The sequence below is a fragment of the Somniosus microcephalus genome, chromosome 13 (genome assembly GCF_052327205.1).
Source record: "Somniosus microcephalus isolate GS21.2 chromosome 13, FLI_Smic_1.0, whole genome shotgun sequence".
Lineage (NCBI taxonomy): Eukaryota > Metazoa > Chordata > Chondrichthyes > Squaliformes > Somniosidae > Somniosus > Somniosus microcephalus.
Window position 1 is genome coordinate 184082517 of NC_140999.1, and position 25334 is coordinate 184107850.

Here is a 25334-nt window from a genome sequence, read left to right on the forward strand (position 1 = left end):
TTAAATGGATGGTGGAAGATGCTTGATTAAGTACAGTACTGCCAGTTGAAGGTAATGCAATGCAATGACTACCAGCAGCGTGGGAGACACACAGTACCCCTGTAAAATGGCGGATTGGAAGAGACTACCGGCAGTGCGGGAGAGTCAGACTCCTGTTATTGAGGTGTTCCGACTTCCAACAGCGCCAAGAAGCCGAGTAGTGGCAGTTTGGAGAACTACCCCCACTGACTAACTCGGCCACCGCGGGAGACTCGGACTCGGACTCGACAACATTTCCAGTTATTGAGGTGTTGTTTTCGGAATATGAATTTTGCCAGTTAATAGAGAATTCCGGATATTTAGGTGCCGTTTAAACGAGAGTTTCCTGTAATCTGTTTGTGATGTTGTTTGAGGGATAAATATTGGCCAGGACCCCTGGGAGAACGTCCCTCTCCTACCACTGAACCATGCTGATGCTCAAGCTTTGTGGTCCAGTTCTTGCTCCACCTCTTTCATGCCCCCTATCCAGCTTTGGAATTGGCAAAGGGAGGAAACCCTAGGTTACGTAACTGTTTTTTTCCCCCTTATCACACAGATAGTATTCATTCATTCTAGATTGTTCAGCTTTAAATCTTTGGTAGAGAGGTCGGGCACCACCCCTGTGATAAGCATTCTTCTCCAAGCCGATAAGATAATAAAATGGCGGTGCTACATTAGACACTGAGATTGATGATGGCGAGGGATAGATTTACAGTGACTGCTCGGTTCCAACCCTTATCCCATTATTATCAGAATGAGATAGGTTGCACTGGCTCACTCAGTAAAGCTGCAATTCCGACAGGTTGTGAGTCTAATAGAATCATTACAAAAAAAATAAAGACAGCTGGAGGATGTCACAATGGCAGGTTTCAAAGAGCTTGGCTCCTCTATTATTAAGTTCTGAGCACAATCTCCACACTGTATAACCACCTTTCAAAGCAAATTGCTCAACTTTCCTGGCAACTTCCATTAACTGTTTGTTTAAGTGACCCCCTTGGGAGGTTGTTGTTGCCGCACAATTTTGTAGATTATAGGAATCTTGGGGGGGGGGGGGGAAATATGGTCGGATCCTAGTTGAAGTGGACTAAGGTATTTTTCCTCATGCCTCTCAATTTCCTCAACAAGAGATTGACTGGTGTCTCATCTCCTGCTGCATGTCAGTCACTGTTGTTACAGATCTTCTGTTCAAGATGTCATGATCAGCTTGAGTCGACTTCATGTGTCAGCCAATGGCTCAGTGGGTAGCACTCTCACCTCTGAGTCAGAAGGTTGTGGGCTCAAGTCCCACTTCAGAGACCTAAGCACAAAAATTAAAAGCTGACACTCCAGTGCAGTACTGAGGGAGTGCTGCACTGTCAGAGGTGCTGTCTTTCAAATGAGACGTTAAACCGAGGCCCCGTCTGCGCTCTGTCTCGGGTGGATGTAAAAGATCCCATGGCACTGTTTCAAAGCAAGAGCAGGGGAATTCGTCCTGGCCAATATTTATCCTTCAATCAACATCACTAAAACAGATTATCCAGTCATTATCACATTGCTGTTTGTGGGAGCTTGCTGTGCGCAAATTGGCTGCCGCGTTTCCTACATTACAACAGTGACTCCACTTCAAAAAGTACTTCATCAGCTGTAAAGCACTTTGGTTCGGTGGTCGTGGAAGGCGCTATATAAATGCAAGTCTTTCTTCATATTGACAGCACTGCGCGACATTTTTAACCTGAGATGAATATACCCGCTGCGCGCACACATTCCTTTCCTCCTTTCATGTATCCCTTTTGATCTTTCCTGCATCCTTTTTTTTCTACTATCTTTTTGCTCTCGTTTGGTTGTTGATAGCGTTCAAAATTTCTGTCCGTCTGTCTACTCTTTGCATCTGTTAACTTTCTTCTCTGCAGAAATTTCCTATTTCATCCTTTACTCGCAGTAGAATTTACCTAAGCTCGTTAGTGCAGGGGTGCAGGCCAATCTCTAAGGGGAACTTGAAGGTGATGGTGTCTCATCTCCTGCTGCATGTCAGTGACTGTTGTTCAGATTTCTGTTGTTCACTTGATTAGTAACAAATTCAGTCTTATGGTTATAATCAATTTATTCTTTTACTTCAGCGTAAAAAGCAATTTACAAGTGGAGTATAGTCACAGATAGATTACGTGATCCTAGGCATGGGTCTTTTCGTGCTGCTTGAACAAAGGAAAGAACATATATTCATACACTGTTTTCTTATCAAATTGGAGTCGGCATTGCCTAATATGGTAGTCTCTGGCTACTGCATAGCCCAGAGACACAAGTCTACATTTTCTTCAACATACATCAACAACATTAGAAGCACATAAAAACACTGTGGCCTTGCTGTGGTAAGCATAACCCTTCTAGTCTCTAGACATTCTTATCATAACGTAACACTTCTAATCTAAACATTCTATTATGAAAATATCCAAGGCTGGTTGGTTGCGAACACTGGCTGTTACTAAGTGAAATCTGTATCTCTCTCTCTCTCTCTCTAATGATGCCAACCACATTTTTTCCCCCTATATTGAATGAACTAAACATGAACACCTTTCAGAAGCTGAATTAACCGAGTTTCATATGCCAACAATCTAGAACAGTTATGTGTAATCTATGGAGTAAGGATAAGATAAATTACAGTACAAACCTAATGCAGTTAAAATTACAAACAAACATTATTTAAGAAAGAACTTGTATTTCTGTAACGCCTTTCACCACCTTAGGACGTCCCAAAGCGCTTTACACTACTTTTGTCATGTAGGAAATTGCAGTCTGAACATTATTTAAGAAAGAAAGAGTTTGCATTTATATGGTGCTTTTCACAGCTTCAGGACATTCCAAAGTGCTTCGTAGAATTACTTTTGAAGACACTCACTGCTGTTGTATAGGCAGCTGCAGCAGCCAATTTGCACACAGTAAGGTCCCACAAACAGTAAATGACTGGTTAATCAGTTTGATTGAGTGATGCACGTTGGTCAAGTCATTACCCCTACCAGGGTATCTTTTACATCCACCAGAAGAGATCGACAGAGGCTTCAGTTTATTGTCTCCAACCTCCACATGTATTGGGGCTCAAGCCCTGGTATGGGGCTTGAATCACGTGACCTTCTGACTCCATGGCGAGGGTGCTACCAACTGACACTTAAAAGTGAGAGAAGGGTGGCACGTTACTTAAGTGAAATCTAGAACTCTCTCTCCCTAAAATGCTGTGGAACCTGGGATAATTGGAGCTTTCGACACTGATTTTTGTTAGGTAAGAGGATCAAGCGATATGGAGCTAAGGCGGGTAAATGGAGTTGAGGAACAGATCAGTGATCTAATTGAATGGCGGAGCAGGCTGAATGGCCTCCTCCTGTTCCTGTGTTCCTATGGATGGATTAGAATAATGGATTTAGCGAGTGATTATTGCTGAGAGCTGTGCCACCACATATGATTTGTGTGTTTGCAAATTATTACAGGAAAGGTTTGCCTGCTACATTTCAGAGCTAATTGCACCTTTTAAAAATAAATTACTGTATTTAAGATCGCACCTCAAGGTTTGACAACAGCTCAGCCTTTGTAACTGACACGTAACTCCCTCCTGTAAAATCTACAGACATTTAAAAGCCAGGGTCGGTATCATCGAACCATCCCTCTCTTGTACTCTTTTCAGCCTTGTTTGCTTTCTGCTGTATGGGTCAAGGCTCACCTATCAATAATGACTACCTGGGCAAGGCACCAGAGGGCAGCTGGTATTGTGGGAACCGTACCCGCCTCAGCAAAGAGTCAACACAGGGATGAAAATAATTGGTGCAAGGGGGAAAAAAGTCTTTTTTTTTTAGTACCAAATGTCTGTATCAAAAACTTCTGGTCATAAGAACATAAGAAATAGGAGCAGGAGTAGGCCATTTGGCCCATCGAGCCTGCTCCGTCATTCAATAAGATCATGGCTGATCTTTGACCTTTCCCACCCGATCCACATATCCCTTGATTCCCCCTAGAGTCCAAAAATCAATCGATCTCAGCCTTGAAAACACTCAACGACTGAGCATCCACAGCCCATATACCTGGTCAGGTATATCTTGGGTTAGAAGCGGGGTGCTTCGATGGGTTCAATCCCTGACATGGCTATATCGGACCACTTCCTTGTATCCCTCACCACCCACATCTCCCTTCTCCCTTCCAACCTCACTTATTTCTGCATCTGCCCCACCCCCCCGCCCGGGAAAAAATAATTTCTACCCCGCGTCATTTACAATTGTAGAATGAAACCTATAAATTATGGTGGCCTTAGGGACTGGCATCAGCTGTCCTTTCTTTGCAGGCGTCCTTATTTTCAAAATGGCCATTGTATGTACTGTCAAAATTTTTCAGTGGAGTGGGGGGTGGGGGGGGGTTCGTTACCCCAGCATCCACAGCGGCAGAGAAACGGCTCTATCCCTGCAGGCGTTCAGTCCCAGAGATAGAGCGGTTTCTCTGCTGCTAGGGATGCTGGGTAAAGAGCTCCCCATTCCACAACAGTCCTTTCTGTCGCAAAACCCGCTGTCGCCTCGAGCTGACCTGCGGGTCCCATGTGTTAACTTGTAAATGGGCTTGGTGCATTGAAGGCTGTCCGCAGTCCATAATTTGCCAGTGTCTGTGGTTTTAGAGTGCCTCTTTACCATGTAAGTTACTTGGGTCTCTCAATTAGTGTCCCGTTTTTTGGCAGGTGCCCGTTTTTTTGGGAGAGTCCGTTTATGCAGGTTTCACCATAATTTCAAACTCCCAACTGTCCAGTCTTTGTCCCTCCATTTGTCATGATACTTCTGCAGCTGTTAATTTACTAAACCATTTACACACCTCCAACATTGTTCCTACTTTGTTCCCCATGGTACAACCCCCATATTCACTCACTCAAGTGCAAAGGGCACAGACTTGAGCACGTTTGGCATATAATTGGCTTAGCCATCCATCACCAGATATGACTGGACCGCATCCAGCTCTACCAGGTCTCACACTCCTCTGCCAAAGCTGGCCAGTAATCTAGGGTCATTCAGTAGAGCAAAGATTACCACTATCAGTGGCCTCCCTATCTCTGTAACTGTCTCTAACGCTACAGAACTCTGTTCCTTTGCCAGCGGCTTATGAGGCAGCATTTCCCTTCTCCGCACCCAGTATTGGTGGTCATGCCTTCAGCCATCTAGGACATATGCTCTGGAATTCCAGCTCTTTGACCAAATCTTTGGTCCCCGACACAAAGCTGGGTGGGCGTGTGTGCTGTGAGGAGGATGCAGAGAAACTCCAGTATGATTTGGACATGTTGGGTGATTGGGCAGATGCATGGCAAATGCAGTATAATGCGGATAAATGCGAGGTTATCCACTTCAGTGGCAAAAACAGGAAGACAGATTATTATCTGAACGGCAATAGATTGGGAAAAGGGGAAGTGCAACGAGACCTGGGTGTCCTTGTGCACCAGTCGCTGAAGGTAAGCATGCAGGTGCAGCGGGCAGTTAAGAAGGCAAATGGTATGTTGGCCTTCATAGCGAGAGGATTCGAGTACAGGAGCAAGGATGTCTTGCTGCAGCTGTACAGGACCTTGGTGAGACCACACCTTGAGTATAGTGTGCAGTTTTGGTCGCCTTATCTGAGGAAGGATGTTCTTGCCATGGAGAAAGTGCAGCAAAGATTCACCAGACTGATACCTGGGATGGCAGGAATGACGTATGAGGAGAGATTGGGTCGATTAGGCTTATATTCGCTAGAGTTTAGAAGAATGAGAGGGGATTTCATTAAAACTTATAAAATTCTAACAGGACTAGTCAGACTAGATGCAGGAAGGATGTTCCCGATGGCGGGGGAGTCCAGAACCAGGGGTCACAGTCTAAGGATAAGGGATAAGCCATTTAGGACAGAGATGAGGAGGAATTTCTTCACCCAGAGAGTGGTGAACCTGTGGAATTCTCTACCACAGAAGGCAGTTGAGGCCAATTCATTAAATATATTCAAGAAGGAGTTAGATATATTTCTTAAGGCTAAAGGGATCAAGGGATATGGGGAGAAAGCAGGGACAGGGCACGGAATTTGGATGATCAGCCATGATCTCATTAAATGGCGGAGCAGGCCTTGCAATGTATTTCTACATTAAGGATGCTGTATGTTGTTTGTTGACGACTAAAGCTCTCTTAGCTCTGCCTCAACGATGTACCTCAGCCCAACCCCAGAAGAATGTGGCACTTCTGCTTCTCACAGTAGCTATCCTTAGGGGTATCTGCATGAGGCAGCTCATTTTTCCAAAGATCTGTGCCCACTGGGATCTGTATTTAGACTTGACCCCAGGCTCGTTTCATCAGTCTGGGCTACATTAAAACTAAAAAAAAAAGTAAGATGAGAAGTCTCCCCACCTCTGTAACCTCCTCCAGCCCTACAACCCTCCGAGATCTCTGCGCTCCTCCAATTCTGGCCTCTTGCGCATCCCCCGATTTTAATCGCTCCACCATTGGTGGCCGTGCCTTCAGCCGCCTCGGCCCTAAGGTCTGCAATTACCTCCCTAAACCTCTCTGCCTCTCTCTCCTTTAAGACGCTCCTTAAAACCTACCTCTTTGGCCAAGCTTTTGGTCACCTGCCCGAATATCTCCTTATGTGGCTCGGTGTCAAATTTTGTTTGATAATCGCTCCTGTGAAGCGCCTTGGGACGTTTTATTTTGTAAAAGGTGCTATATAAATACAAGTCGCTGTTTGATGGTGGATAGGCAATGGCAAATATTCAAAGACAGCATTGATGAACTACAGAATTTGTTCATCCCAGTTTGGCATAAAAATAAAACAAAAAAGGTGACTCAACCGTGGCTAACAAGGGAAATTAGGGATAGCATAAGATCCAAGGAGAGGACATATAAATTGGCCAGAAAAAGCAGTAAACCTGAGGATTGGGAGCAGTTTAGGATTCAACAAAGGAGGACAAAGGGATTAATTAAGAAAGGGAAAATAGAATATGAGAGTAAGCTTGCAGGGAACATAAAAACTGACTGTAAAAGCTTTTATAGATATGTGAAGAGAAAAAGATTGGTGAAGTCAAGCGTAGGTCCCTTGCAGTCAGAATCAGGGGAATTTATAATGGGGAACAGAGAAATGGCAGACCAATTAAATACATATTTTGGTTCTGTCTTCACAAAGGAAGACACAAATAACCTACCAGCGATGTCGGGGAACATAGGGTCTGATGAAAGGGAGGAACTAAAAGAAATCAGTATTTGTAGGGAAATGGTGTTGGGGAAATTGATGGGATTGAAGGCCGATAAATCCCCAGGACCTGATAATCTACATCCTAGGGTACTTAAGGAAGTGGCCCTGGAAATAGTTGATGCTTTGCTGATCATCTTCCAGCATTCGATGGAATCTGGAACAGTACCCATGGATTGGAGGGTAGCTAATGTTACCCCACTATTCAAAAAAGGTGGTAGAGAGAAAACGGGGAATTACAGACCGGTAAGCCTGACATCGGTAGTGGGGAAAATGCTAGAGTCCATTATAAAAGATGAAATAGCAGAGCACTTGGAAAACAGGGACAGGATCGGACAAAGTCAACATGGATTTACAAAAGGTAAATCGTGCTGGACTAATCTACTGGAATTTTTTGAGGATGTAACTGGTAAAATAGATAAGGGAGAACCAGTGGATGTGGGGTATTTGGACTTTCAAAAGACTTTCGATAAGGTCCCGCATAAGAGATTAACGTGTAAAGTTAAGGCACATTGGATTGGGGGCAAGGTATTGACTTGGATAGAGAACTGGTTGGCAGACAGAAAGCAAAGAGTTGGAATAAACGGGTCTTTTTCCGAGTGGCAGGCAGTGACTAGTGGGGTACCGTAGGGATCGGTCCTTGGGCCCCAGCTATTCACAATATATATTAATGATCTAGACAAGGGAACTAGATGTAATATCTCCAAATTTGCAGACGACACAAAGCTGGGTGGGCGTGTGTGCTGTGAGGAGGATGCCGAGAAACTCCAGGATGATTTGGACAGGTTGGGTGATTGGGCAAAAACATGGCAGATGCAATATAACGTGGATAAATGCGAGGTTATCCACTTTGGTGGCAAAAACAGGAAGGCAGATTATTATCTGAATGGCAATAGATTGGGAGAAGGGGAAGTGCAACGAGACCTGGGTGTCCTTGTGCACCAGTCGCTGAAGGTAAGCATGCAGGTGCAGCAGGCGGTTAAGAAGGCAAATGGCATGTTGGCCTTCGTTGCGAGAGGGTTTGAGTACAGGAACAAGGATGTCTTGCTGCAGTTATACAGGGCCTTGGTGAGACCACATCTTGAGTATTGTGTGCAGTTTTGGTCGCCTTATCTGAGGAAGGATGTTCTTGCCATGGAAGGAGTTCAGCGAAGATTCACTAGCGGCCGTGGGACTGAAACCTGGGATGGCAGGAATGACGTATGAGGAGAGATTGGGTCGATTGGGCTTGTACTCGCTGGAGTTTAGAAGAATGAGAGGGGATCTCATTGAAACGTATAAAATTCTGACAGGACTGGAGAGACTAGATGCAGGAAGGATGTTCCTGATGGTCAGGGAGTCCAGAACCAGGGGTTACTGTCAAGGCGAGGCTGGTTCTGGACCCGAGTGCAGACAGACGAGGCGAGAAGCAGGTATGCAGTCTTAAATAATAGTAGTTACAAACATAGGAGCTCAAGACAAGCTTCCACTAGGCAAACAGCTTGTCAAGACTGAGCACAGAGGGAAGAAACCACAGAACTTAAATACAAGCAAAAACAGGTGAAACCAATAAACCTGATAAAAGGCAATTAAGTAATAAACACAGGAGAAACTAGTAACAATTAGCAAAGGGAAAAAAACAAGTGAAGGTGCCATCTAGGGGTTACTGAGGGAACTAACCAGCACCCTCACAGTCACAGTCTAAGGATAAGGGGTAAGCCATTTAGGACAGAAATGAGGAGGAATTTCTTCACCCAGAGAGTGGTGAACCTGTGGAATTCTCTACCACAGAAGGCAGTAGAGGCCAATACATTAAATATATTCAAGAAGGAGTTGGATATATTTCTTAAGGCTAAAGGGATCAAGGGATATGGGGAGAAGGCAGGGACAGGGTACTGAATTTGGATGATCAGCCATGATCACATTGAATGGCGGAGCAGGCTCGAGGGGCCGAATGGCCTACTCCTGCTCCTATCTTCTATGTTTCTATGTTTTCATTTTTGGTACTCAATTTCTTTTGTAACACAGGGTGACCTATGGAATTTCACCACCCGCTGCCCTTGCCCTGCCTATGCCTAATTCACTGGCACTGCACAGATAAATAAAGATGTAATTCAGGTGTAATGGAGTGTGTATGTCCGAGTTATCACTTTATCACTTCCGGTTGTGCAACACCTGAGGCACAAGTTACCATTTTACTTTCACATTAAAATTAATTTATTTCATAAGTTTACGCACACATATTTTGTAAAGCAATTTTTTTTTAAACTGAGAAGGATGTGAAGGCCCTTGAGAGGGTGCAGAGGATATTTACCAGAATGGTTCCAGGGATGGTGGATCTCAGCTACAAGGACAGGTTGGATTTGTTTTCATTAGAGCAAAGGAGGTTGAGGGGTGATTTGATAGAGGTGTACAAGATTATGACGGGTTTGGATAGGCTAGACGGGGAAAAACTGTTCCCACTAGTTGATGGTACAAGGACTAGGAGACACAGATTTAAGGTTTTGGGCAAGCGATGTGGGGATGTGAAGCAAAACTTTTTTACGCAGCGAGTGGTGAGGACCTGGAACTCGCTGCCGACGGAAGTAGTGGAGACACTCGATGTTTTCAAGGGGAGACTGGATAGGCACTTGAGGGAAATAAACTTGTAGGGCTACGGGGATAGAGCGAGGGAATGGGACTGACTGGATTGCTCTACAGAGAGCCGGCATGGACTCGATGGGCTGAATGGCCTCCTTCTGTGCCATTATGACTCTATGGGCTGGATTTTGCCAATGGGGAGTTTTTGGAGGCGGGACTCCCACTTGTCGGGTTATAGTCCCGCCTCCATTGACTTCTGGCCAACCCACACTATTTTCCTTTGATTGACCTTGTTAAGCCCGCCCGGCAGGCTTAGCAGGCCAATTAAGGGGAAGCTGGTTACAGAGAACGTCAGCGTATGACGTTTCATCTGATGAATTGTCATCGTTTGACAGCTCTGTGAAGCTGACAAACACTGACATTCTCTGTAGTTTGATGAGTCCTTGTATTCAAGACTCATCAACCCTCTTTCTTTAGCAGAAATTAGAAGGTTGTTGCATTGGAGAATGCAGCAGCCATCTGTCATCTCTGCCGTGGAGATGCAAGACTCTCCGCATCCCCAACGATTGAAGCCTGCAGGAAGAAACAAAGGTAAGGAAACATTTTCTATCACTTTCCACTCACCTCACATACTTACCTCTCCACACTTGCACCCATCACTTACCTCCACAGTGCACTTTTGCACCCCATGACCCCCGCAGACCCACTGCTCGCCTCGGTGACCCCGGCGGGGTTCGCAGCCTTCGGGAAGCCCACACTTGTGTGGATAAAATGGGGACAATCCTCTTATCTGCCTGTTAACTACCTGTTAACGGGCAGTTAAGTGGCTGTAGTCCCCTTCTCGTCTCCAGGAGACGGGACCCGGCACGGGTCGGCTACCTGGGAAGATGGCACGGAGGCGGGATGGGGGCGAGATGGGCACCCACCCCCAGATTCTGCCATTTTCCTGGCAGTCATGCCGCCAAACCCGCCTCCCCAGGGCTGTCAAGATCGTGCCCTTATGACTCTAGGACCACAGCACAGTGCAGGACCACCACCAAGGCTGAAAATAGTCGGAGAGAAGGTGAGATAAATCAAGAAACGGTGAGTTGATGAGGTGACAGTGCTAAGAAGAGCTCTTTTCATACCTCGAGTTGGGTCGGCAACCCTCCAGGAATTAATCTCCTGGATTCTGCTGCGAGCAGCGCCCAGGAAAAAAATCGTAGGGGACATTAAAATAAAACAGTGTATTTTTTTTTCCATTGTCTTTGAACACGCTCGTTTATTAGTTCTAAAAAATATTGGAGATGGGGGAAAAAAATGTCTGTTTGACCGGGCGGGGCGGCTGGTCATGCGATGCAACCTCCAGGAATACATTCAACCAGAGTTGGCAACCCGAACGTCAAAGCCCACAGAATTCAAACAACATACCAGTGAATAAGGGACATAAGCACAAATAAGGCTCTGTGGCTGGCTCGCCAGGGCTAGTAAGAAAGAAAGAAAGACTTGCATTTATGAAGTGCCTTTCACAACCACCAGATGTCTCAAAGCGCTTTACAGCCAATGAAATACTTTTTGAAGTGGATTCACTGTTGTAATGTGAGAAACACAGCAGCCAATTTGCGCACAGCAAGCTCCCACAAACAGCAATGTGAAAATGACCAGATAATCTGGGCTGGATTTTCATTCAGGAGCTGGGTTGGAGGCGGGACTACAACTTTCGGGGTTGTAGTCCCGCCTCCATTGAGATGCGGCCAATCCACATGATTTTAACTTGATTGACCTTGTTGAGCTCACCCAGCGGGCTCAGCAGGCCAATTAAGGGCCACCCGGCAACAGGTGACGTCACAGACTGAAATTTCATCTGTCAAGAGGTTTTGTCAGATGAAATATCAGCGTTTCACAGCTGTTTGAAGCTGTCAAACACTGACAGTCTTACTTCTAACCTGAGTCCTTCTACACAGACTCAGTTAGAAATCTCTCCTGCACAGAAAGCTGCAGGCTGTCACTTTTGACAGATTGCAGCCATTCTGCTTTCTGTGCCGGTGAGATGATGGACTCCCCGAACCTAAAGGAAGGAAGGCTGAAAAGGTAAGAAAATGTATGTAAAACTTATTTCATCACTTTAGACACACCAAACACACTTACCTCATGCACACATCACCCACCTGAACACCGACATCTCGACCCCTCCAAGCCCTTCAACCCGACAGCCCGACTCCTCCAACCTGGCGTGGTTTGGAGCCGTCGGGAATCCCACAGATCAAGCTTAAAAATAGGGATTAGGCTAAAAACTGCCTGTTAACTATCTGTTAACAGGCAGTTAATTGGCACTAATACCTTCCCGCCTCAGGTAGGCAGGTTCCAGTGCGGGTCGGGTACCCGCCTCCTTTGAAACTGGCATGGAGGCGGGTTGGGGGCGGGATGGGGTCGGGACCCCCGATTTCAGGAAATTAACCCCCCGCGCGCCTCCAAACCTGACTCAACGGCACAATGAAAATCGAGCCCTTTGTTTTGGTGATGTTGATTGAGGGATAAATATTGGCCCAGGACACCGGAGATAACTCCCCTGCTCTTCTTCGAAATAGTGCTGTGGGATCTTTTACGTCCACCTGAGAGAGCAGATGGGGCCTCGATTTAACGTCTCATCCGAAAGACGGCACCTCTAACAGTGCAGCACTCCCTCAGCACTGCACTGGAGTGGCCAGATGCGGCCCTTGGGCCTACATTTGGACAATCCCCTGGTACCGATTGTAAGAGGACGAGAAGACTGAGGGCAGTCGGGATTTCCACAGCTGTGAAGCCCCGGGAAAGAGTCAGTTACAGATGGTGATCATAGAATCATAGAAATTTACGGCACAGAAGGAGGCCATTCGGCCCCTCGTGTCCGTGCCGGCCGACAGAGAGCTATCCAGCCTGATCTCACTTTCCAGCTCTTGGTCCGTAGCATTGTAGGTTATGGCACTTCAAGTGCGTATCCAAGTACTTTTTAAACGCGATGAGGGTCTCTGCCTCTACCGCCCTTTCAGGCAGTGAGTTCCAGACCCCCACCGCCCTCTGGGTGAAAAAAAATTCTATAAAAAATGCAGTGATGACCTGATTTCAACACAGTGGGGTTGCAAAGGAGGGGGGGGGGCGGTGGGGAAGAGTGGATAACAATGTTTCTCTTTAAGCTGCGTGGCCGCGCTGATCTCGGGACCTCCCGCGCAGCCAGCTCGCCGACTTTTCAATGCGGAAAAACCGTGTATGCGCGCGGTATATTGAATGGGCCAAGCAGCCTCTTAGACGGGTCGCGCACCCAAAAAAAGGTAAGGGGAACGTTGGCCTATAAGGGCTGCATATTTGTAGCTTAGGAGGAACAAGAAAAGAAAATTACACGGAACAATTTGATTGCAGGATACTCACGGGCGAGTGCACTAGGTTTATTGGCATGTTGATGCATATACTGAAAGGAGGAAAGAACTTGCATTTATATAGCACCTTTCACCAGCTCAAGACTTCTCAAAGCGCTTCACAGCCAATTAAGTTACGTTTGAAGTGGAGTCACTGCTGTAATGTAGGAAACACGGCAGCCAATTTGTGCACAGCAAGCTCCCACAAACAGCAATGAGATAATGACCAGATAATCTGTTTTAATGATGTGGGTTGGGGGAGACTTACCCTGAGAGAACAATAAAATTGATGTGCCTCAATAAATCCGAGACTCGATGTTAGCGAAACAAAACAAGGCTTTTATTGACTTAGAAGGTAACACGCAGAGGAGAATGTATCTTCCATCCAGAGGTCTGCCGTACTGGATGTGCTGCAGGCTGGGCCAGCTTACATAGGAGCCAGGTATGGGCGGAGCCCTACACACAGTACAATACAATGGAAATGAAACTGAAACCAACCACAGTCACAGGCAGAGAAATACTGATGAGTGATGAATGGAATATTTCATCACAGGAACAGCAATGTTTTTTTTCTGGACAAGTGTCTGATTGATTCTTTCTGTTGTTGCCAGGAATACCAGAGCTCCTCGACGCTGGAACAGTTTGTGACCCGCTTCTTGCTGCGAGAGACCGTGGAGCAGCTGCAGTCGCTCCAGAGCTCTCTGGAGTGTGCGATGGACGCCATCGAGGAGCAGACCAGTCGAGAGAGGTGGGCCCTGCCTCCTTTACATTCCTGCTACTCAAAAAAAAGCTGCAATACGTCAAGAATGAATGGGCGGACGGACCTTGTTCCTTGGTTGTTTGGTTGTTTTAACTCAGCCCCTCCTTTTAAGTTACTCCCGGCATCTGCCATGCACCACTGCCTAACCAAGAGAGTTACCATGGTGCCAATACCTCGCTCGCTGAGCAGCTACTAAAGGGTATCCCATAACGTCCTGAATTAACTTTCTATAGAGATAGAATTGAAAAATTACGTTAAACTTATATGGAACCTTGGTTAGACCACACATGGAGTACTGTGAACAGTTCTGGTCTCCATAATATAAAAAGGATATAGAGGCACTGGAGAAGGTGCAGAAAAAGATTTATTAGAATGATACCAGCACTGAGAGGTTATACCTATCAGGAATCATTCAACAGGCTGGGGCTCTTTTCTCTAAAAAAGAGAAGGCTGAGGGGTGACCTGATAGAGGTCTTTAAAATCATGAAAGGGTTTGATAGGGTAGACGTAGAGAAGATGTTTCCACTCGTGGGGGAGACCAGAACTAGGATCCATAACTATAAGATAGTCACTAATAAATCCAATCGGGAATTCAGGAGAAACTTCTTTACCCAGAGAGTGGTTAGAATGTGGAACTCGCTACCACAGGGAGTAGTTGAGGCGAATAACATAGATGCATTTAAAGGGAAGCTAGATAAACACATGAGGGAGAAAGGAATAAAAGGATATGTTGATGGGGTGAGATGAAGAGGGCTGGGAGGAGGCTCATGTGGAGCATAAACACCGGCATAGACATTTTGGGCAGAATGACCTGTTTCTATGCCATAAATATTTTGTAATACTTTGTAATACTTTGTAACCTCCCTTCTGATTACCCCTCTTCCTTTGGTAGGGGCGAGAGGGATGTTACATGATCTGTTTTTATTGCCTCCTCTCAGTCAAGATCAATAATTCACCTGTGGGAAGTTAACACTCTATGGCACTCTGAATGACAGAGAGTAAAAATACTCAAAAATGTGTTATTTATTCTGGGCACAGTACTACGATTACTGTATAGCGCTTGAATGGTATATTGGAGAAAGAAGTGGGGTAATAGTAATGCTACTCCAGGCCACTAGGTGGGGTGGGAGTATGTGGCCGACAATGGCCCCGAAACTGTGGTCAGCAGTGAAGCGATGGCGCTCGCCGCTGACCTCGAAGAAAGCTGCCCACAAAGATCCTGCAATCTCTGTGGTGAAAACTTTAGCTTTCTTGACCTTAATTTGATTGTTGCACTGTCAAAAGGAGATCCCCAGCATACATTAGCAGTGATGTCATCAAGATGTCTAATCAGTCAATCACATTGAAGAATTCTCACAGGCAGCAAACCAGGAAGTAAAAAGCACTGATTATCATTTCACTTAAAAAAAAATTTTACAGAGCGTGAAAAAAGATTGGGACAAACACACGGAGTTAAAGTAGAAGCTGAAATGTCACAATCATTTATTATTTTAAAAATCTTGGAGCTGCTGCTCCTTACCGAATGAATTGAGGAAATCCGCAATCTTTTTGATACGGCTGGTGATGACTTCAATGTACTCCTTGTTGGCCCAGTCCTGGTGTACCTCTCTCTGCTCAGGAGCACCCTGCCCCGCCATGTCTGAAACACAACGATGTCCCCCGACCCGACCCCACCTGTAATCGCTGCACCGATTGGCTTCGCATCGCCCGTCCAAAACGCCACGGACCCTCCGGTTGAGAACCTCTGGTGCAGATGATTCTCAAGCTTGCTCTTGAAAATCGATTCCATTATTTTACATGGAGCAGAAGTAAAGCTAATGGGTCTGTAGCAGCTTGTGCGGGATTTGTCGCACTTTTTGAATAGGAGAGCTAAACATTAGCCTGTTTCCAAACTACTGGTGCCTCCCCAGTGTCTATTGACCCTCTCAGAATAATGGTCAGAACTTCACAAATCTCCTCCCTAGTCTCTCTCAGCACTCTGAAATAAATAACATCTGTTTTGAGTCCTTTTAGCCTATCTAGGACTTACTTCTCATTTATAGTGACGTCGATGATTTTCCTTGGGATATCTTTGCTTAGACAGGGGATGTAGTCCACCATTCTAATGGCTTTATTGATCACCTGCTCTGTATTGATTGGGCATGTTTAGTGTTGAGGCTACTAAGACCATCCCCCAGTTCTCTTTCAGCTTCATCCGTAGCTTTTTCCGCATCATTCACGGGGTGTGCATGTCGATCATTGTTCCTTCCTACATTGTAGCACATCACACTTGTCTGTGTTAAATGTAATCTCCCACTGTTCTGCTCACTTACATATTTTGTGCAACTCATTCTCTTGCGATCCCACTGCCTCTCCTAGTTTGGTTTCTTCTGCAAATGTTATCACTTTGCAATGAGTTTCTGAATTAAAAGTGATTGATGTAAATTAGAAGCAGTATTAACATCTTTCTGCTTCTCACCGAACGAAGGAATTGTGATGCTTTCTTGAAACATCTGTCGGATCTTCTGTTGGTTCAAGAAAATATATAACATTGTTTTGTCCTGCTTTATATATATTTTTTAAAATCTTATCTGTGGAGCATCACAACTGTACCAACAGGGAATTTAGTGTCAGCTATGGCTCAGTGAGTAGCACTCTCACTTCTGTGTCAGAAGGTTGTGGGTTCAAGTTCCACTCCATGAGGCTTTGAGCACAAGAAATCTAGGCTGACACTCCAGTGCAGTGCTGAGGGAGGTGCTGCCTTTCAGGACGAGATGTTAAACTGCGGCCCTGTCTGCTCTCTCAGGTGGATGTGAAAGACCACATGGCACTATTTCGAAGAAGAGCGGGGGAGTTCTCCCCGGTGTCCTGGCCAATATTTATCCCTCAATCATCATCACTAAAGCAGATTATCTGGTCATTATCACATTGCTGTTTGTGGGAGCTTGCTGTGCGCAAATTGGCTGCCACATTACAACAGTGACTACTCTTCAAAAAGTACTTCATTGGCTGTAAAGCGCTGTGGGACGTCCTGAGGCTGTGAGAGGCGCTATACAAATGCCAGTCTTTCTTTCTTTTCAATTTCACTGTTCCTCTTGAAGCAGATTACCCATCTCATCGTTGCCACGAATAGCTTGGTGGCACCGCTACCCTTATTCCACTGGGCACTGAGGGGTAGATCGTGGCTTTGTGAGATAGTGTGAAACAGGTGATAGCGAGTCGGCAACGTCTTTTACATCTTTCCCGATTTTTATTTACGTTGAAGTCAATGGAGAGAGACGGGCTGCCGACTCGCTATCAACCGTTTTTGCACTGCCGTGCAAAGTCTAAACAGTGTCAGCCGTGGCTTAGTGGGCAACGCAGGAGGGGCCAAGTTGGATCCCTAGTCCACGCGCCGGCTGTGGCTCAGTAGGCAATGCAGGAGGGGCCATGTTTGATCCCTAGTCCACGCGCCGGCTGTGGCTCAGTAGGCAATGCAGGAGGGGCCATGTTGGATCCCTAGTCCACGCGCCGGCTGTGGCTCAGTGGGCAATGCAGGAGGGGCCAAGTTGGATCCCTAGTCCACGCGCCGGCTGTGGCTCAGTGGGCAATGCAGGAGGGGCCATGTTTGATCCCTAGTCCACGCGCCGGCTGTGGCTCAGTGGGCAACGCAGGAGGGGCCAAGTTGGATCCCTAGTCCACGCGCCGGCTGTGGCTCAGTGGGCAATGCAGGAGGGGCCATGTTGGATCCCTAGTCCATGCGCCGGCTGTGGCTCAGTGGGCAATGCAGGAGGGGGCCATGTTGGATCCCTAGTCCACGCGCCGGCTGTGGCTCAGTGGGTAATGCAGGAGGGGCCATGTTGGATCCCTAGTCCACGCGCCGGCTGTGGCTCAGTGGGCAATGCAGGAGGGGCCATGTTTGATCCCTAGTCCACGCGCCGGCTGTGGCTCAGTGGGTAGCACACTTGTCTTTGAGTCAGAAGGTTGTGGGTTCCAAATCCCACTCCAGGGATTTAAGCACCTAAAGACTAGGCTGATAGTTATCCCCGGTGTCCTGGCCAATAGTTAGTCATCAATCAACGTCACAAAAAAAATTACAGGAAACTCTCGATTTACCGGCACCTAAATAACCGGAAATCTCTGTTAACCGGCAAAATTCAGGAGTAGGTTCAGGTAAGTTTTACTTCATATTGGTGGCCCTTCCTGGATCTGTGGCCGTGTAACCGGGGCTCCTGCATCTGTTGCTATGCAACAGGGACGCCTGGATCTGTGGCCGGGGTTCCTGCACCTGTTGCCATGCAACAGGGATGCCTGGCTCTGTGGCCGTGTACGGGGCTCTTGTACCTTTTACTATACCTCTCTGTAATCTGGACTTTTTGATAAACCGGCACCACGCCGGTCCCGTTGGTGCCGGATAATAAAGAGTTTCCTGTATCTGGTCATCATCACATTGCTGTTTGTGGGAGCTTGCTGTGCGCAAATTGGCTGCCGCATTTCCCACATTACAACAGTGACCACACTTCAAATAGTACTTCATTGGCTGTATAGCACTTTGGGACATCTGGTAGTTGCGGAAGGCGCTATATAAATGTAAGCCTTTCTTTTTAAATCTACCCCTTATTCTTAAAGGAAAATTGGAATTAAAGCAACTCTACATAGACCGCAGAGCTGGCTTTTATTTGGAGAAAAGAAGATGGATGGGTGGCAGTTCTTTTAAGTGTTGAGAGGCACAGACAATGTAGGTGTAACAAGGCTATTTGGCTTAGATTGAGAGTATTTATGTAGGAGGTTTTACTCTGGAGTGTAAATGGATGCGGTAGCGTGTCATTGAAGGGGCGGATTGCTCTTGGCCTGTAAAAGGAGTGGGCTCATTGAACCAAATGTTCTTTCTCCTGTTCCAATGCTGTCTCATCAAACTCTCCTTTAGTATCGGGTTCGCAGCACTAATACCTTACTCAGAACGACAGACAGGAGTCAAGTCAACACGAAGGCTCCTGCTGAGCAATATCCAAATCAAAAGGCAAATTTAACAGCAAGAACAAAACTCCCTTTTTAGGCTCCGTCTTATATAATCAGTACTGGGACAGTAAGTCATAGAGTCATAACGGCACAGAAGGAGGCCATTCAGCCCATCGAGTCCGTGCCGGCTCTCTGTAGAGCAATCCAGTCAGTCCCATTCCCCCGCTCTATCCCCGTAGCCCTGCAAGTTTATTTCCCTCAAGTGCCTATCCAGTCTCCCCTTGAAAACATTTAGAGGTCGATTTTCGTGGAGCCGTCAGGCGGGGTTTCAGGCGTGTTGGGGGGGGGGGGAAAATCCCGAATTTGGGGGTCCCGACACCATCCCGCCCAAAACCCCGCTCCACGCAACTTTCAGAGGCGGCGGCTACCTGCCCCGCACTGGGACCCGCCGACCCCAGGCGGGAAGCGATTAGTGCCAATTAACTACCTGTTAACAGGTAGTTAACAGGCAGTTTTTAGCCTAATCCCTATTTTGAGGGGTTTCGTGTGGGTTTCCCCGACGGCTCCAAACCACGCCAGGTAGAGCAGGTGGGCCGTCGGGTTGAAGGAGTTGGAGGGGTCGCGATGTCGGTGTTCAGGTGAGTGATGGGTGCATGAGTGCAAAGGTAGTGTGTTTGGTGTGTCTAAAGTGTGTAAAGAACTTTTACTTACCTGTACTTACCTTAACAGCCTTTCTTCCTGCAGGCGTCGGGAGCCCATCACTCAGCCGGCACTGAAAGCTGAATGGCTGCGATCTGTCAAAAGTGACAGCCTTCAGCTTTGAGTGCTGCTGAGAGTTCTAACTGAGTCTTTGCAGAAGGACTCAGGTTAGAACTGAGACTGTCAGTGCTTCACAGCTTCAAACAGCTGTGAAACACTGATATTTCATCTGTCAAGAACTCTTGACAGATGAAATTGCAGTCTGTGACATCACCTGTTGCCGGGTGGCCCTTAATTGGCCTGCTGAGCCCGCTGGGCGGGCTCAACAAGGTCAATCAAGGGAAAATCGCGCGGATTGGCCGGACGTCGATGTAGGCGGGTCAGAAACCCGAAAGTTGTAGTCCCGCCTTCTTCCCGACAGCTTAATGAAAATCGACCCCTTAGTGTCTCCGCTTCCACCACTTCTGTCGGCAGCGAGTTCCAGGTCCTCGCCACTCGCTGTGTAAAAATGGTTTCCTCACATCCCCCCTGTATCTCTTGCCCAAAACCTTAAATCTGTGTCCCCTAGTCCTTGTACCATCAACTAGTGGGAACAGCCTTTCCCCGTCTAGCCTATCCAAACCTGTCACAATCTTGTGTACCTGTTACAGATGACAGGATACTCATCCATACAAAAGCAAAATACTGCGGATGCTGGAAATCTGAAATAAAAACAGAAAAAGCTGGAAATACTCAGCAGGTCAGGCAGCACCTGTGGGGAGAGAGAAACAGAGTTAACATTTCAGGTCGATGACCTTTCGAAGTGGGAGAAGTTAGGGATGTAAACAGATTTTAAGCCAGTACGGAGGCAGGGAAAGCCTTCCACCCTATCACAAACCTTCCCTTGTGTTCTTTCCTCGTCTCCCGCTTTCCCAGCCTCTGCACTTCCTCCTGTGCTGTATGATTCTATGATTCTACATTGTGCTCACTTCAACAGGCAGGAGCTGGAAACGCCGGAGACCCCATTTGTCCACCGGCCAGGGAAGCGATGTGGTCGCAGAGCTCCGAAGAATATCTGCCTGTCTCCCAGTGACCCTTACTCCGGGATCCTTCACTCAGGTATTTGACAGCCCATCCCGTCCACCTGGATTTAAAAAAAAAGGAATTGAATAAAACCTTGCAGTGAAGGCGTTACGATACGCTGCCAGAATCTTCAGGTTCACCCTAGAGATGAAATAATTTACAGAAGTTCCAGCAACACATGCCAGCTTTCACTTGACGTGATCCGTGCCAATTATCTAATGTGTTGCCGGCTGGTGTGGAGGGTGCTGACCAACGCTCCACCCCCTAAGGTGTGCGGGTGCGTGGCCAAGCATCAGTCTGGAGGTCCCGCGCAGGCTGACCCACAAGGTGAAAGAGGCATTGCGCAAATTTAAAGGGACCGCGCGTGAAAAAAAAAATTAGAGGGAACATTGGTGTTGACTCTCTGCCTTCAAGAGGGTGCTGGACCAGTTCCTGACTGGACCGGGACAGAGATCGCATCATATAGAAGGTAAGTGGTTTTACAGATCACACATGGACCATGTGATCTCCTGGACTGGTCTCCATTGCTTGTGGGGGGATTGGAGAGGAATTTTCCAGTTTTTCCCTTATTGACCCCGTTTTATATTCCTGTTTTATTTTACCTCTCCGTGGCGATTACATGGCTGCGGACTGGGGACGGAGTTGGGGGGGGGGGAGAGTGGGGGTGGTAGGAAGTGTCTAGTCATGATACTCCAGAGTGTGGGGCAGGCTTGATGGATCAGCTGGTCTTTTCCTGCCCGTCATTTTTGTACGTCCGTATGTAACTTGAGGAGTGAACTGAGCGCTGCTTTAAACATCCATTTCCAGCTCCTCACCCACACCCCACAAATGTCTTTTAATTGGACGTGGGCGTCGCTGGCAAGGCCAACATTTATTGCCCATCCCTAATTGCCCTGGAGAAGTTGGTGGTGAGCCACCACCTTGAACCGCTGCAGTCCGTGTGGTGAAGGTTCTCCCACAGTGCTGTTAGGGAGGGAGTTCCAGGATTTTGACCCAGTGACGATAAAGGAATGGCCCATATATTTCCAAGTCAGGATGGTGTGTGACTTGGAGGGGAACTTGGAGGTGGCGGTGTTCCCATGCGCCTGCTGCCCTTGTCCTTCTAGGTGGAAGAGGTCGCGGGTTTGGGAGGTGCTGCCGAAGAAGCCTTGGCGAGTTGCTGCAGTGCATGTATTGGCCAGTGATAAGTACGCATGGCAGCAGCTGCAACACCTGCTGCTGTGGGGAGCTCCTTGTAGTGCTGGATGTTAATTATTACATAAAGACACAGATTAAAACAACGATTTATTTTGCAGGACCAGTTGGGGCTAGCAATGCCCCATCACTGCAGGCAACCCCGAGCCCTGCTCGACAAGAAGCAACAAAAAGAACAACTTGCATTTGTATAGCGCCTTTAATGTGGTAAAACGTCCCAAGCAAGCCGCTTCACGGCAGCGTAAACAGACAAAAATTGACACCGAGCCAAAGAAGGAGACACGGGCAGATTTGAAGGGGGGTGGGGGGGGACGGTACCTGAGGAGAGGGAACCGTTAACAATGTCAGGTAACACGGGGGGCCAGGAAGGGAAGTTGGGTGGTCAGCAGTTTGGTGGGAATAGGGCCGAGGGAGCAGGAGGTGGGTCTCACGGACAAGATGAGCTCGGAGAGGGCACGAGGGGAGATGGGATTATAACAACTCACTGCGTAAGTAAAATGTCACCTCATTCCCCCACACCCCTCCCCCCTCCCCGGATCTTATGCCTGGTTATTTCTTATTTTGTTTACTTTTTTTCTAAATAAAATCCACAGTAGCTCTCAGACAACCATTTGTGCCATAGGTTGTCAACCTGCAAGAGGATCCTGGGGGGTTCACGGGGTCACGAGATTTCTGTCTATTTTGTGGAAGACACATTGCAGTATTGACAAATTCCCAGCAATCCACTGCCCTAACTCCCAAACCACAGTGCGAGTTGTCGAAAGGAAAATAGATATATTATATTATATTTATGACATGCGTAATGCTGAGCCCAGATGGACCAGAATCTCATATCCTTGAAGCCGCAGTTTGAAAATCTATTGCATAGACGATACTTCAATGAAAGAAAGAATTTGCAATTATATAGCGCCGTTCACAATATCAGAACGTCCCAAAGCACTTTACAGCCAATAGTTTTTTTTAATATTCGTTCATGGGATCTGGGCGTCGCTGGCAAGGACAGCATTTATTGCCCATCCCTAATTGCCCTTGAGAAGGTAGTGGTGAGCCGCCTTCTAGAACCGCTGCAGCCCGTGTGGTGAAGGTACTCCCACAGTGCTGTTAGGGAGGGAGTTCCAGGATATTGACCCAGCGACGATGAAGGAATGGCGTGTGACTTGGAGGTGGTGGTGTTCCCATGCGCCTGCTGCCCTTGTCCTTCTAGGTGGAAGAGGTCGCGGGTTTGGGAGGTGCTGCCAAAGAAGCCTTGGCGAGTTGCTGCAGTGCATCTTGTAGATGGTACACACTGCAGCCATGGTACGCCGGTGAATGTTTAAGGTGGTGGATGGGGTGCCAATCAAGCGGGCTGCTTTGTCCTGCATGATGTCGAGCTTCTTGAGTGTTGTTGAAGCTGCACTCATCCAGGCAAGTGGAGGGTATTCCATCACACTCCTTACTTGTGCCTTGTAGATGGTGGAAAGGCTTTGGGGAGTAAGGAGGTGAGACACTCGCTGCAGAATACCTAGCCTCCTGACCTGCTCTTGTTGCCACAGTATTTATGTGGCTGGTCCAGTTAAGTTTCTGGTCAATGGTAATCCCCAGGATGTTGATGGTGGGGGATTCGGTGATGGTAATGTCGTTGAATGTCAAGGGGCGGTGGTTAGACTCTCGCTTGTTGGAGATGGTCATTGCTTGGCACATGCGTGGCGTGAATGTTACCTGCCAGTTATCAGCCCAAGCCTGAACGTCATCCAGGTCTTGCTGCATGCGGGCATGGAGTACTTCATTAGCTGAGGAGTTGTGAATGGCACTGAACACTGTGCAGTCATCAGCGAACATCCCCATTTCTGACCTTTTGTTGGAGGGAAGGTCATTGATGAAGCAGCTGAAGATGGTTGGGCCTAGGACACTGGCCTGAGAAACTTTGAACCACCACAACCATCTTCCTTTGTGTTAGGTATGACTCCAGCCAGTGGAGAGTTTACTCCTGATTCCCATTGACTTCAGTTTTACTAGGGCTCCTTGATGCCACACTCTGTCAAATGCTGCCTTGATGTCAAGGGCAGTCACTCTCACCTCACCTCTGGAATTCAGCTCCTTTGTCCATGTTTGGACTAAGGCTGTAATGAGGTCGGGAGCCGAGTGGTCTTGGCGTAACCCAAACTGGGCACCAGTGAGCAGATTATTGGTGAGTAAGTGCCGCTTGGTAGCCCTGTCGATGACACCAATAGTGCCATGGGATCTCTTACATCCACCTGAGAGAGCAGACGGGGCCTCAGTTTAATGTCTCATCCGAAAGACGGCACCTCTGACAGTGCAGCGCTCCCTCAGCACTGCACTGGGAGTGTTAGCCTACATTTTCTGCTCAGGTCTCTGGAGTGGGGCTTGAACCCGTGACCTTCTGACTCAGAGGTGAGAGTGCAGTGCTGAGGGAGCGCTGCACTGTCAGAGGTGCCATCTTTCAAATAAGACATTAAACCGAGGCCCCATCTGCCCTCTTTAGCTGGATGTAAAAGATCCCATGTCACTCTTCAAACAAGAACAGGGTATATTGGTATCCTGGCCAATATTTATCCCTCAACCAACATCAATAAATACAGATTATCTGGTTATTATCACATTGCTGTTTGTGGGAGCTTGCTGTGCGCAAATTGGATGCTGCGTTTCCCACATTACAACAGTGACTATGCTTCAAAAACACTGCATTGGCTGTAAAGTGCTTTGAGACATCCTGAGGTTGTGAAGGGTGCTATATAAATGTAAGTCTTTCTTTCTTTCTGTTACTCCAAGTGTTACCTTTCTTTAGTTAAAAAAAAATAAGTAAAGAAAGAAGAAGTAAAACTGACTCTGGCTGTCTGGGCTGGTATTGCGTCAGGACAATCACGAGCGATAACATTCAGATTCAGTTAATTTTTCTCTTAATTTCAGAAGAATGAACGAATGGTTCAGGACAGTGTTAAAACTCCGCCGCAGCTCTGTGAAGCCAGTGCCACCTGGTGGATTTGGAAACACATTGCAACAAAAAACAAGTGAACCTTAATCCAGGACTGAATTACATACAGGCGGTGCTCAAGTTGTCTTAATCGAGCACTTTCCTTAGAACTGAATGAGGAAACTGCAGACACAAGTTAAACACAGAAAAACGACTGGAAAACATGTTTACACGTTCTCGGCAGGAATTATTGTGTGACATTGTCAATGTGTCAGCTGTGGCTCAGTGGGTAGCACTCTCGCCTCTTGCGTCAGAAGGTTGTGGGTTCAAGTCCCACTCCAGGGACTTGTGCACATAAAACTAGGCTGATATTCCCAATACAGTGCTGAGGGAGTACTGCACTGTTGGAGGTGCCGTCTTTCGGATGAGACATTAAACTGATGGGTGAGACTAGAACTAGGGGGCATAATCTTAGAATAAGGGGCTGCCCTTTCAAAACTGAGATGAGGAGAAACTTCTTCACTCAGAGGGTAGTAAATCTATGGAATTTGCTACCCCAGAGAGCTGTGGAAGCTGCAACATTAAATAAATTTAAAACGGAGATAGACAGTTTCCTAGCAGATAAGGGAATTAGGGGTTACGGGGA

The 25334-nt window shown here is 47.1% G+C and overlaps 1 protein-coding gene across 1 annotated transcript in view; it reads left to right on the forward strand.

Moving 5' to 3' along the window:
* The window catches only part of LOC147108862 (N-terminal EF-hand calcium-binding protein 1-like), a 215929-nt gene that overhangs the window by 156657 nt on the left and 33938 nt on the right, over nt 1-25334 (forward strand). Inside the window, exons 6-7 of the mRNA XM_086005780.1 lie at nt 13757-13893; nt 20498-20619. Coding sequence (XP_085861906.1) covers nt 13757-13893; nt 20498-20619 — 259 coding nt within the window. The remainder of the gene's footprint in view (nt 1-13756; nt 13894-20497; nt 20620-25334) is intronic.